General features: G+C 36.5%; 1 protein-coding gene across 9 annotated transcripts in view; it reads left to right on the top strand.

Moving 5' to 3' along the window:
* The window catches only part of LOC108740195 (neurobeachin), a 234,135-nt gene that overhangs the window by 47,379 nt on the left and 173,246 nt on the right, over positions 1-13,510 (top strand). For all 9 annotated transcript variants that reach the window (XM_018474421.2, XM_018474416.1, XM_018474424.2 and 6 more), the window contains exon 2: positions 12,932-13,036. In XM_018474421.2, coding sequence (XP_018329923.1) covers positions 12,932-13,036 — 105 coding nt within the window. The remainder of the gene's footprint in view (positions 1-12,931; positions 13,037-13,510) is intronic.

Genomic DNA, 13,510 nt, shown 5'->3' with positions numbered 1-13,510 from the left:
GGTCTAGTCAGAGACATATTAGAGGCAGAAACAGGAGTTAGGAGGGGTAGAGGTAGACCTAGATTAGATTACTGTTCGCAAATAGTTAAGGATGTGGGCTGTTCTAGTTTTAGGGAAATGCGAAGTGTAGCTCAGGATAGGAAAGAGTGGAGGTACGTATCCAACCAGTCTTAGGACTGACGACCTTATGATGATGAATTGATTTTAAAGTAATTTCCCTATTGAGCTAATTCAGATCTTTGCTTATCTCCAAACACCTAAAATTAAGCTATTGCAAATTTACAATTGTAATCTGTATGGGATTGGGAATGTGTATGACGTTAGGAAAAACTATTTTTTACTTTTATTAATAGAAGGAGCATGAAAATTTAATGTGTTCATGGAATTGAACGAAGTAGTCATACAGACGGTGTCTGAAAGTACATTTTAGTTTACATTTTTGGTAAAAGTTACCCAGTAGGTACTAAGTTTGTTTCGTGTTCGTTGCCGGGCTTGCGGTCAAGTATCGGTTCGCTTCGAGCTATGTCAAGGGGCTAGTTCGACATACTCGACAGTTCGCTTGCAGTAACCCATTTATCTTCATCTCTTTATTAGTATTTCGAAGTAAAAGTATGTTACTTACTGTGGATGGTATTGAGATTTCGAAATGCATCGAAAATCTAACATAAATATATAGATTTATAGATGGTAGTTATTATTGTGTAGTATGTATTTGTGTGTTATGTATACAAAAATTAAGTCTAATTTGAATGAATGAATCATTGAAATAATTGTAAGATTTAGTTTGAACTGTAGCGGAAAGTAATTCTTGCGAACCATTCATTAAACGTCAATTTTTAGGTCCTTTTTTTTAATCTTCCCCGTAATATTACCGTGTCAACATTCAATTCTCAAAGGAAATCAATTTGAAAACTTATATTAAAACGGTCTTGTTACTTCGTGATAAAAATGTTCTGAGGTGATGTAGTAATTTTCAGCATTAAAGGAGTCCTCATTTCACGATGGCATCACCTATCTCTTGTTAAAATCTACAGACCTGTTCTTCATAAAAGAATATGATATGAAACATATTGATTTTGAATTTACTTTTATAAATTTTGGTTTTATTTATTCTTTGATAAATGTGAATTTGTTTTTTTTTTTGTTTTTGGTTTGATTAGCACTTTAATTGGATGTCATATTTGAAGAGGTACTTAATTAAAGTTCTTCAAATTGCAGATATCTATAAACTTTCTTTGAATGAGCCTCACTCGCTTCAGAATGGAAATAAGCTCTAAGGCAGACGGACAGCTTTTATAATGGCAACGAGACGAATTTGAATAGCGCTAAGAACAATGTCATTTAAAGATCGCCCTGTTCGGTAAATAAATTAAATTTCTTTTAAGATCGCCAGGCAGCCAGATTTGGTGAGATAAACAGGAGGATGTCTATTGATTAGGCATTTGTTCGAGTGGTTGATAACGTAGTTTATTACCGATTAGTCCTGCGTTTAACCAGAAAGTGGTTGAATAACCGTTAGTCATGAATAATTCCTATGCGCTTTGACTGATTGAGTTTGTGCAGTAGTTTGGTTTTGTTTGACCATAAGGTTATATGTATATGTGTGTGTAAAATTAACTTAATCTCGTTGACATATAAGTTTTGTTCTGTAGATTGATGTGATCACAATTATCCTTTCTAGCGTATTCTCAAAACTAGTACTTTAAAATGGCTCGAAATATTAAGATAATTCTTAACAACCTATATCTAAAAATATGCAAGATAAAACTTAATTTTATTGTTTCGGTTTTAATCTAATCTAAGCCTACATCTACTCTTTTTTAATATGTTTCTAACTAGCCCTTTATGCCTCTGAAAGTGTCCTACAATGCTATCTCGTCTATTTTTTATTACCTTCAATAGCGACCTCTGTTCTTTTGATTCTTTCTAATACCTACATACTGCCTAATTTCTAACCTTCTCCATCCATCATTCGTCTGTAAGACTACATTTCGAACGCTTCTAACCTTGTTTTTTTTTGCCGCGAACACGGCCCATGTTTCGCACCCGTACAGCGCCGCGCTCCAGTCATTGACCTTTAATTATCTTTATCCAATTTCTAAATTAACCGTTCGCGAGCATAGAAATGTTTTCTTTTTGTTATCTGACTTCCTAGACACTCAAAATCGACCACTTCTTCTAATTTTTCGTCTCCTATCGTTCTATTCAGACTTTCCCCACTTTTTCTTCCACTGCAAAATAGTATTTTTGTTTTACTTTTATTTATTTTCATTTGTTTTGCCATACACTCACTTTAAAATTATTGAAGTTCTGAATTTATTTCTTTATTACTTAGTTAATTTAGTCGAAAATAAGAGGATCAAGGATATCATTTTTGCTATCCCATATGTAGTTTTGTTTTTCGTTGCGGCGGTTGATACAAACGTAAAATGTGATTTACTGCTTATCGTTATCCAACTAGACCTATATCATTCCGTCAGATGTGGGTTAATAATTTGCATTTGCCCTCTTTAATACGCATCCTTGCATGGAATTTTCGTCGTCAAATCGGGAGTTGTAAAGCGTGTCGCCTGTACAATTTATCTCAAGTACCTTCGTTACTTTTAAAAAGGTCACCTTCACAGTAGTTAAACTGAAACATTCCCCTAGTTTAATCCGCCTTTTAATAACGGCATCGATAGGGTGTAGGTGCTCGCCAGTTAACAAATATTAATTAAAACAAGTTTTAAGTGGATACTATCAGCACTAAATAATCAGGAAGCTTTTAATTATGTAAACTTTTAGCGAAATTGTTTCGGAGTTTATATTGACTGTAACTTACTAACTTAGTTTGATTTATAAGTACGCACTTAGAAATTCGTCTTGCTTTAGAATAATATAAAATGATTAAAATGAAACATTATCATCTGTTCATAGGTTTCGATACCCCAATCAGTGAGGGTAGTGGGTTAGTCTGTCAGTGCCCATAAAGATATATTTTAAATTTTAACAAGATTATTAGGTGTATGATATTAATTTCAATTAGATACCTTTAACCGTTCCAAAAAAAAAGAGCTTTAGCGTTCAGAAAACTCTCAAATAGTTGATGTAAATTCTAAAAGTTTGAAAGGTTGTCATGGGAACACCAACGAGAAAGAATGTTGGTAAAAATCTGATGAAGTTACATACTAAAGCATATTCGTGTTGTTCGCTAATTGCCCGCCGGTGTATAATTAATGTGTAATTTTAAGCATAACTCATCCTACATAGAATTGTACTTGTAAATTTAGATTCTCGACATCGTCAAAATCCCCGTTCTAAATTATCAACTTCAACAATGTTACCATTAGCATATTTAAAGGACTGCCGTGAAAGACGAATTCAATTCATTTTGAAATTTTCGAATGATTTATGAGCTTTCGCATTTCTGTATGTAGGAAACGTTTTGTGGAATAATACAGTACCAATTATTTCTGTAAATATTTGTAGTTACAGTTAGGTAAACCTTAAATTGTGGGCGGACTACACAAATGATTTTGGTAAAAGGGCTTAAAAATACGATTTTCGAAATGCATTAAATTTTGTTATAAGAATTCAATTTAATATGTATCTTGGTACATAGTAATAACGATCGATAACGGGCTCGTTTATTTACTGGGTTACTAGGATATAATTTCGGAAGTCACAGACGTTTAATTAATTATTGACCTTTGGGGTTAACTAATATCGACGTAAGCCACTATACGTATGGTGTCCATTAGGCAAACACCGAAAACCACAAATTACCTTATACTAAATTAAACATGTTATATTGGACTAATTAGTACTTGGGCTTAGTTTAATACAAATTTGGTGGGCTCAGTTCCACAGTGTACGTTGGATATCAGGGCGAAACTGAGAGTACCTAATGCTAAAATATTCTCAAATTTACGGGAGGAGGTTGCTGGTGGACCAATTATTCATCGACGTACGTCATGTATTCTCCTTCATACTGCCTCATATTACGACAGGTGTAGGTAACTAAGGTGGAAGTTGTTTCGTCGTGACTTATTGCGTTCACTTTACTTGACTTAGGCGACGTAATCGGATTGTTTCGTACAGACCGTGTTGATGATGCATACGCAATCTCTCAGAAATACGATACTGTAGCGAGCACGAGTGTGTTTGTGTGCGATCGGGCATACGTGTATGGGAACGGCTTATCGATTCGCCGACTAGCCGCGGGTGGCTTTCTTCATGTGCGTTGTATTTGTAAATGTGTGTCGTACCTGCGTTTTGAGAAAGTAGTTAAACAGTTCAAAGAAAAAAGAAACTATCCGGACGTTTTCCAAAAGGTTCCCGAAAGTAAACAAAAGAGTATTTAAAGGGAGAGACGATCGCCGAGAGGAAGGAGAAATAAATTGAATTGAAGTGAATCTAGAAATAAATTGAGAGTGATAGCAGTAAAATAAATAGTGCGGGGAATAGTGATATATCAATAATAATTAGTGTAAATAGTTTTTGTCTACATCAGTCTTAGAAGGTAATTTTGTTAAACCCACGAACATTACAATACCTTAGATGCTTAGGTGTCCATTACCCTTAATGATGGTAGAGTGTAACAGATAGAAACTAGGGATGAACTAACCCTAACCTGACTAGTTCTCCCACACTTTTTGTTAACGAGAGACCTACGCTACGTTAATTTTGACTACTTCTTGGATGGATGACCCAACTGGTCAACTCTAGTTGATGTCAAATAATTCGACCGTATGTTTGAGAGTATTTTAATAAGTCGTTGATCCAAAGTGAATGACTGGCAATATGGGTCAGAAATAAAAAATTCAAAGTTGACTAAATAATTTTAACGCATTGATGCTTTTATTGTCTGTCGAAAATGTGTTGTAATGGAACAGATGAAATAATACTTGAAATAGGTCTGGAGTGAGGATCGTGATGATTAAATTGTAAATGGAACTGACTCAAACGTAAACCGCAAAAAAGTGACAAACTAAATTGGAGTGTAAAGTGTCTTATTTCTATCTCGCAGTACCTGTGAGGTTTTATAACTTATTGCGAAAACGCCTTTTCCTTTCAAAACTTTTCTTTAACTTGAATTCTTCTGTCAACTGTGCCGCTACATGGGTGACTCCTTTGAGAATTGAAAAATAGAAACAGCTCGGTAACTTTTCGTCATTTGTAATCCCTGGTGACAGAAAGCAAACTTTCCACATTTCGAAAATTCACTGGAATTTCTAGCAATTCAATAACAAAATTCCGGAAAACTTGCGGCATGTATTATGTACGTTGATTTTGTCTCTCCTTGCCGAAACATAAAACAGTATGCTTATTTTCAAAGTATGTATCGACGTCTTACTTGTTCATTTCTTCGGGAATAATTTTTCAATATTTTCGAAATAAAGAAAATCTTTTAAGTGTTTTACAGTTTTAGTGAGTGGTATTCTACATGCATACATTCCAGGTTTTTTTTCAATTAAAAATTTAATTTAAGGACTTTTCGTCTTGAGCTTTCATTTTTATTGATACATAATTACCTGGCACCCTATATACGCGGAGAAAATGAAAAAGGAAAATTTACCTGAATATTAAAGCGATATTTACAATTTATCCCGCCAGCCCATTGCTTCGTAAGCGAAAATAATAAAAATTACAATTCTGACTCGAATTTGTAAAAATTAGGTATTTTAGTTGATATTACAAATTAAATTGTAATAATTAAGAAGTTTTAGATAATTTTTAAAAATATATGTCAAAATTGAGGTTATTACAAGTTACCTAATAAATTCTACTATTTCTACGGAAAATTCAGTCATTTATATTCGAAAATTGTAATTTTTGCATTTTCATAAAAATTTAGTTTTCTCCTTGTACCTAATGGGTAGTAATTCCATTTAATTTCCTTTTTAACTGAAACGCTAGTTTGTAGCAAATATGTTCGTAAATATAAAGTTATTATTTTTAAAAAAATTCGTCTTTTCGGGCTTTTGAAACATTTGGTTCCTTTTTAGCGTCTCTTTTAAATAATTAACTACATTTCGTCAACGACATTCGGATTTGTGAAATACTGGAAATGTTATGATTAATTATTTTGCTTCCCACTTTATTATTTTTCGTGTCGACGCGACATGAGGTCGGTTGGGTCGGTATTAATTAATTTTGAAAACCAATACGTATAGCTATCCCGACAACAATTCCACTTAGCGGTTATGATTAATTACAGGGAAGTCATCGTGGTCGAGGTCTAATTGTTTCAACCGTCCAAAAATTTCAATTGTTTTTATTCTTCAAATTATATTATAATTTGCAATCTATAAAATGCAGTGAATGTAGATCAGAGAGGGGTGTTCCAAAAAAAGAGTTGACGGAAGTCAGTCTTTTCTTCGTCTAATTTTTTGTTTGATATTTGATTGAAAACTGACAAGAAGGGGACAGGGGATTTTGAGTAAATGGAAATGGAATTTCTAAAACAAATGCCGTCTAGTGAATACATCTTGTTTTATGTAGAGGAATGTGTATGTACCAAAACGAGTTATCTACATTTCTCAAAGTCGAAAGAATTATTCATGTACACTCTATTACTCTATGAGCTCGGCTACCAACAATACAACAGTGATAAAATGGCTTTTTGTTCATCATGTACTTTTTTACTTCTTCCCATTGTTTTTTGCACTTACCCGGAGTTCTTAATGGCTCTTTCGTTTCATTATCTGCTTTGTTTTAAAGCGATCTCTCTGCGGAATCTTCACTAGGAACTCTTTGATTTGCTTCAGTTACTTCTTGGTCTCTCGGGGAGTATATAAAGCTTGTTCTACCCCATAAAATACCTTTAAATAGCAATTTATGAAGCAGAATTTTTAAGGATTGATGGAGACGGCTCCGTTACGTTTTATTATGTCTTTTTCAGTACGACATTTACGATTTTCCGCAGCAATTCACATTCGGGTTTACAATACTCTAGTTCCATTTAATTTAATAAACACGTTATATAAAGACGGAACACTCGTATTGTCTGGCACCAACCAGTGCTACTGTTACGCTTTTTAAGGCATCTTCAAGGGCTTATATGTGCACCAGGTAAAAAAAAATGTGCTTCAACTAAACCTAACAATTTGTTTGCACCAAATTCCTTAATAATTGTAGAGTAAATTGGATTATAAACTACTTCGAAAAAGAATATATTTTAAATAAATTCTATTTAAAAACGTATTAAGGTTAACGAAATGGATAATGCTAACAAATCTTTCGGGAGATCAAACTTTCAATACCACTGTTGTTATCACGAATGGCCAGTCCGAGTAAGGACTTATCAGCCATTGGCAATGTGTGGTAAAACGACCTAGATTGTTAATCAAATCCGCTGTAATGCATGCCCCGAGCTCCTTCTGCGAATCTTTTAAACAACTTCGGACGTTATCTAATTTCACAACTCGGAATTTGCAGACGGGTATTGGAAAGTCTTCTAGGAAAAGAAGTTACTTTAGTCATTAAAAAGTTTTTACTTGTCCTTTACAGTTTGACGTATGTTATTTTGATGGGTAACATCTTTTAACGCGTCTACTCAGTCGTGGCAAGACAGGACGACGTTCTTGCAAGGAACGATAACTTCATGACTCTTTCCGTTTATAATAACGGTACCAAATGTAAATGTTGAAAATAATTTCAAATCATGAAAATAATATTAAAAAAAAATTATCTCAGAATGTCCAATATTGATAGAATGATTACTCACAGTAGTATATTCTGATAATACTTTATTTACCTATATCCGAACCGAAATAATGCTACTTGTGCCTACTGTTTAACTGTATTGGACAAAAGCGAAATATGCGAAGCGTTCACAGTTATCCTATGTATTGCTTGCCTGGTATTTATTCAAGTGTAGTAAATGGGACAAATTGTGCAGAAATTAATATACGAATCGTATATTGATTCGCCGAATCGTTTCGGTAATTATTTGCCGCAATATTAGAACGGGTTCTGCTTTATAAATTCGAAAACTGAAACAGTGTACAGGCGCAAGTTCAGATATGCCAGATACTAATTGAACTGGCCGATAAAGGTGAAGGTTAACAATTTCGAATATGTTTTACTGAATATGCCATTTTTAACTATTTGTGAACAGTAATCTAATCTAGGTCTACATCTGCTCTATTCCTCTTAACTCCTCTGTTTCTCCTTGTAAGTCTTTGATTAGTTAAAAATTTAAGGGTGGCTAGCGGTTATTAAAATAGTAGACAGTGATATTATACATATCTGGGGTTGGCTTCCCTATAAATTGCTGTGAGTATTACATCGAGGAGTTTATCTCCCTGTTAGATTTATTTCGATCCTGGACAGGTTCAATTATGGCAAACGACATTTTCGCGGAGAAGATTGAAGTTGGCGAGCTGTTTAATTTATCGAATTAGACGTTCGGAAATTTCGACATTAAAGCACGGTGGACGGTTGAAATTATTATTCTCATTAGGACTGTCGAGGATTTTGTGACCGCATTGGAAATCGCCACTTCAGTTGTGACGATTGCCATTTCAAACGGCTTCCGAAGTTAAGATAGCTCGAAAAATATGAGACACTTTTGCTGCAAAGTATAATTTAGTTCAGTGGCGTCCTGCTTAAGACTCAATTAGGACTGGCACTGCTCGCACCACCACTGACGAGACTTATCATTCATCTGCCAGGCATTTTTTACCTTGTTATTAAATGTATTTTCCTTGGTTATAATTAGCGCCAACGTGAGTTTTTACAGCTCCCCCCTGACAATTTTTTTGATAGCGCCTCTTGTAAGGTTAGCATTTGAAAAAAAAAACGAAATGTCTGCTTGGGCACATAGTAGAAGTGAAACTTCAACGGACAAGTGGAAAAATTTGAAAATTGGACAAAATTTTTACTTCAAGATTTACGAGCTGGTTTTCAAATTGGACAAGTAAAAATTTTGTTGCGATTCGTTTTCCCACTTGTCCGTTGCCATTCGTTTTTTCACTAGTTCGTTGAAGTTTCACTTCTACCATGTGTCCCAGCACACATTTCGTTTTCACAGGTTTATTGCAAATTAAAGGCAATCATGCTCAGCCACATGGAGAGCAGAGGTAAGAAAACAACAGCTGAGCCCAGCACACGCCGCCGGGACTCTAGCGAATTACCCGCTCTCCGCGTGACTGCGCATAATATCCATCGAATAGAGCCGTTGCCCTCCGTACGCCGCCGATAGTTTTTCACTCCCTCCGCCGCTTACGCCTCACACCTCGCGTAATACCGTCTACCCCCTCCACGCGGCCATAACTCTTTCGTGGCACAAAAAATGTAATACCCCGTGTGTAAAAAGAAGTTTCACTTCAGAAAATGGTTTATTTATTAGATTCCTACTTATTTTTTTAATTTTTAAATGTCCGACGTTTTACTGAAGCGTGACGCCTGGCGCCGTTAAAACTACTCGTCTCTTGGAGCCTCTCGACGTAACTCCGCGCTCTTCCAAAAGCCATCTCGAGTTATAACCCAAGTAAAATCCTTCAACTCTAGGAGTAAGATCAGTAATAATTTCACTCTATTAAGACGAAAGCTCTTGAACAGATAATATAAATCCGTTTAATTTGAGAAGCTTAATAATTTGCAAGCGGTTAGATGCTGTCTGGAAGTAATCGTCTCTTGATAAATAATAATATTACCGGCTTCCGACGTTAATTAGAATTTCGCGAGGGCCCTTAAACGGTCGCTTCCGTTACAGCGACCGACGTAGTGTTGACGAAGACTACTTTTGTCGTAGTTTTTAAGAGCACGACAGAAAAGCTTTTGCAGGTAAATTTTAATGTTTGGAGCTACTGTGCTTTAGTAGGAAAGTCTGTCTGTCACATGCCACTTGCCAACCCTCTTCTTATTTGATTTCATCAGCGTGTGAAACTAATTTCGACGGTGCTGCCGCCCTTTTAGGCGTCTCTCCCGTTTCATAAGCGTCGCTGCACTCATATCGCGTTAGGGTGGTAATTAATGGAGTCGGCATTAAAGACAAACCGTCTCTTCATCCTTCTCCACCGCTTCCTGCACGTTTGTCCGACCTTCTCAACCTTTTCCTTTCCCTTACCTATAATATTAATAAACGCGTAATGCCGGAATGAGAGAGAGAGAGAGAGAGAGAGAGAGAGAGAGAGAGCAACTTCAATTGTTTGAGTGGCGGATGACAAGCTTACGTGTCGCACTTCATCTTCCAATTTCTCACAGCACTGTGGACTGCGTAATTGCTATTTCACGTATAAACCGCAGTTTCATTGCGTGTCATGTGCGAGGATCTTAACTTAGTCTACAGCTGTTTTACTTAACAGATCTGGTGTTTGATGGTGCTGGAGATGTAGATCCGAAATAAATGCATTGTCATTGGAGAAAGTGAATGAGAAGTGTAATTAATATTAAAACAGGGAGGGCCTATTGCCTACGTCACACTATTATTTTAATTACGACATATTTGGACGGATGAATATCGTTATCGATATTTTATGCGGAAGTGGACGCGGAAGCGGTGCGGAAGTGTAATGATTGTAGGTGATTCTTTAATGCAGTGGTCGTACGCCCTTTTCGCGAATATTTTGCTGCAAATTTTGCATTTATCCCTTGCATCGTTAATATCAACAAAATAATTCCAAATAGAACTTCTTTTTGGCTTCAAAATTGCACACACTCCGTAAAACTAAACGGAAGTATAACTTTTACTGCGTGCAGGTACATGCATTCGTGTACGTACACGCTTCTCATTTTTTAATTTTATAGCCGCGAGATACCACTACACAACAACCCTCATCCGCGTCGTTTACGTGTGCCTTTGTTTGCGAAAAAAAGGGTTTCACCCGCGAACCAATTGTCTTTGAAAGTTCTCTTTGCTTTCGGGGTCAATGGCCGGTCTGAAAACGCAAGAGGAAAATGAAAAAAATGAACGTGAAAACCCACCAACATCTACTTAGACTAATTGCCCCTTATCTTGAGTCGTGTGTAGGAGTTTTGAGTTGGTTGGCGCAAGGCCTTATCGTCATCGCCGTTTCTTTTCGACCGCCTGAATTGTAGACAGTAGATGATGACGGGTACTTCATGAAAGAAACATTTTGGCTAATAACAAAAGCTTTTGTCGACGTTTTTCCACTCGCGATTGTATTCAGGCATTTTTGTGCAACTTCATAAATGAAATAATGTCTTACTTCATTCAGTATTATCGTAAAAACAAAGCAGTAAGTAAGTCATTCTCTTGTTTATGTTTGTTTGACAGAAAAGTAGCATCTTAAAATATTTGGGCATATAAACGGGCAACCATCAGACGTGGCCCAGATAGGACTACACTGGTTAGCTCTGATTAAGTTCTATCGTTTGACCTCAAGTTGTCTTGTTTGGGGATCAGTTTTAATAGGTTCAAACAGGGCGTTCATATCAAAAGTAAATTAATCTAAATAGGACATTTGCTAGAAGAATTCAGACATAGTGTCACCATTAGGGTCAGATCAAGCTCAACAGGACCTACGGTTAATGTGTCGATCTAAATAGGGTATGGCGAAATAGGGTTCAGATCGGACCACATCAGCCGTAGAAGGGTGTTGCTATTTACTCCTTGAGTAGGGACATAAGTACTGTTACTACAGTGAACACATCCACCGAGCGGCATGGCCTAGAGGTCTAGACCATTGCTTAGCATTCGGGAGGACGCCGGTTCGATTCCGGGTCCGTCTGCCTTGGTCCAAGTTTTTCTGTGGTTTTCTTGGATCACTTAAGCAAATGCTGAGGCAGTAATATTCAACAGATAATCTTTCACTCTCTTCTGTCTTCATTTCGTCCGTCTCATCTTTCTCACCCGAACCACCACCCACCCATTTCCACGATTCCTGAAACCAGGCTGAAGAGGGCCTTCCGCTCTACCTTCCGGCATAGTCCGGAGGGACTGCCCGCCCACCAGCATTACTGGCTGGTGGAAATGAAACACCCAAAAGTTTTTTTTTTCTTTAAGAACACATCCATTTGCGGTAGTAGAATTATGACCCGCGAGATGAAGATGACGGGAAAGTCGTATTGTTCAACAAAACTAACATTTTGGGACCTTCATGAACTATACCGGACAGCACCTAAACAACACAGGGTAGAAAATCAAAACGGTGATTGGTGAAATACGTGGACGATCTCTATAGAAAAGAAGCTTCACCGTCCAGAATAAAATTAAAAAAAAAAATAAGATTTACGCTATATTATCTAAAGAAGCCACTGAACTTGTTCCCAGGGTTGAAAACACTTACCATCTTACATAAGTTATGGTTTGGTGGGATGTTTTCTATGACGTGGTCACTGACTTGCACTTTTGCAAAAAAAGTGTTAAAACATCAACTAACTGTTGACAGACTGTTTGAAAGTGTTGTCAAATGACTGAATGACATCTTTTTCCAAAAAACAGGATGGGCATTTCAACAAGACTCTGCGCCCATCCAGAGGGCAAAAACCCCCCAAACCTAGCTCCTGATTAGTGTACCAGATTTTATAAGCATTAACGAGTGGCCGTCTGCATGAGGCAGTGTGACTAACATCGTTAGGAACTTCGCCCAAAATTATAAACATTCTAAATCCGCTGGAATGATTTTGTATGAACCTTTAACCATTAGACATTGTCGCCGAAATTATCATGCAGTGCCCAGGCGCTTTAATTAAATATTTTGTGGGTTAAATAATACAATTAATTAATTGGGGCGGTTTATTCTGTTAACAATCCTTTGTACGTGTTTGTGTATTCGTTCACGTGTATATAAAATAGGTTGATTTGGCGGTATGTAGTTCAAGCAGTTGCGGACGCCGGGGTTTGTGTTTTATTAGGGTTGGATGCGGTCGCATTAACGATGTCTATTGTTTAGGTGGCGCCATGTGCTATTGCCATACGCGGTATAGTCTCTTACATGTTGCTAATCTCAAATCTGATGTTGTACTCGTTTTGTTGTTTCAGCTCGTCGGCGGCGAGTTCGACATGGAGCTGAACTTCATAATTCAGGATGCCCAGAACATCAGGCACATGTTGGAGCTGCTCGACCACTGCCCTCCGAATCTTCAAGTAAGTTTTTATTTTTTTCTTGAGCCTTGACTGAACAACCACTTCACGATGCCAAGGGAATCAATTTTATATATTTTAAGACTAATTGTAGTCAGAAATTGCAGGATATATTTTTTATTAGGCCTTTAAATAAGAAATACTTTGACAGATGGTATAATTGAAAGCGCAGTGGTATTGTAATTTTAAAATAACGCTTAAAATGTTAAAAAAAAACAAGGAAAGTTTTCCGCTTTTTGTTATTTCGCAATGACTTTTTATAGTTATTTTATTAACAATCTATGGGCGATCGAGATTGTCGCTAACTATTCTATTTCGACGATATAAAGGAACCGTTTTACGTTCCTATATTATATATAATTGGAATGCTGCAAATTATTGTGCAAATTCCAGTGCTAGGTTTATTTCAATAACTAAAGCGTGATTGAGGTTCCCAGAACTTTTGGAATGCTAGGTATAAAGTTTTTAGTTTGCCTC

This window comes from Agrilus planipennis, unplaced genomic scaffold (assembly GCF_000699045.2).
Source record: "Agrilus planipennis isolate EAB-ADULT unplaced genomic scaffold, Apla_2.0 scaffold158, whole genome shotgun sequence".
NCBI classification, from domain to species: domain Eukaryota; kingdom Metazoa; phylum Arthropoda; class Insecta; order Coleoptera; family Buprestidae; genus Agrilus; species Agrilus planipennis.
This window is presented reverse-complemented; position numbering and strand designations above follow the sequence as displayed.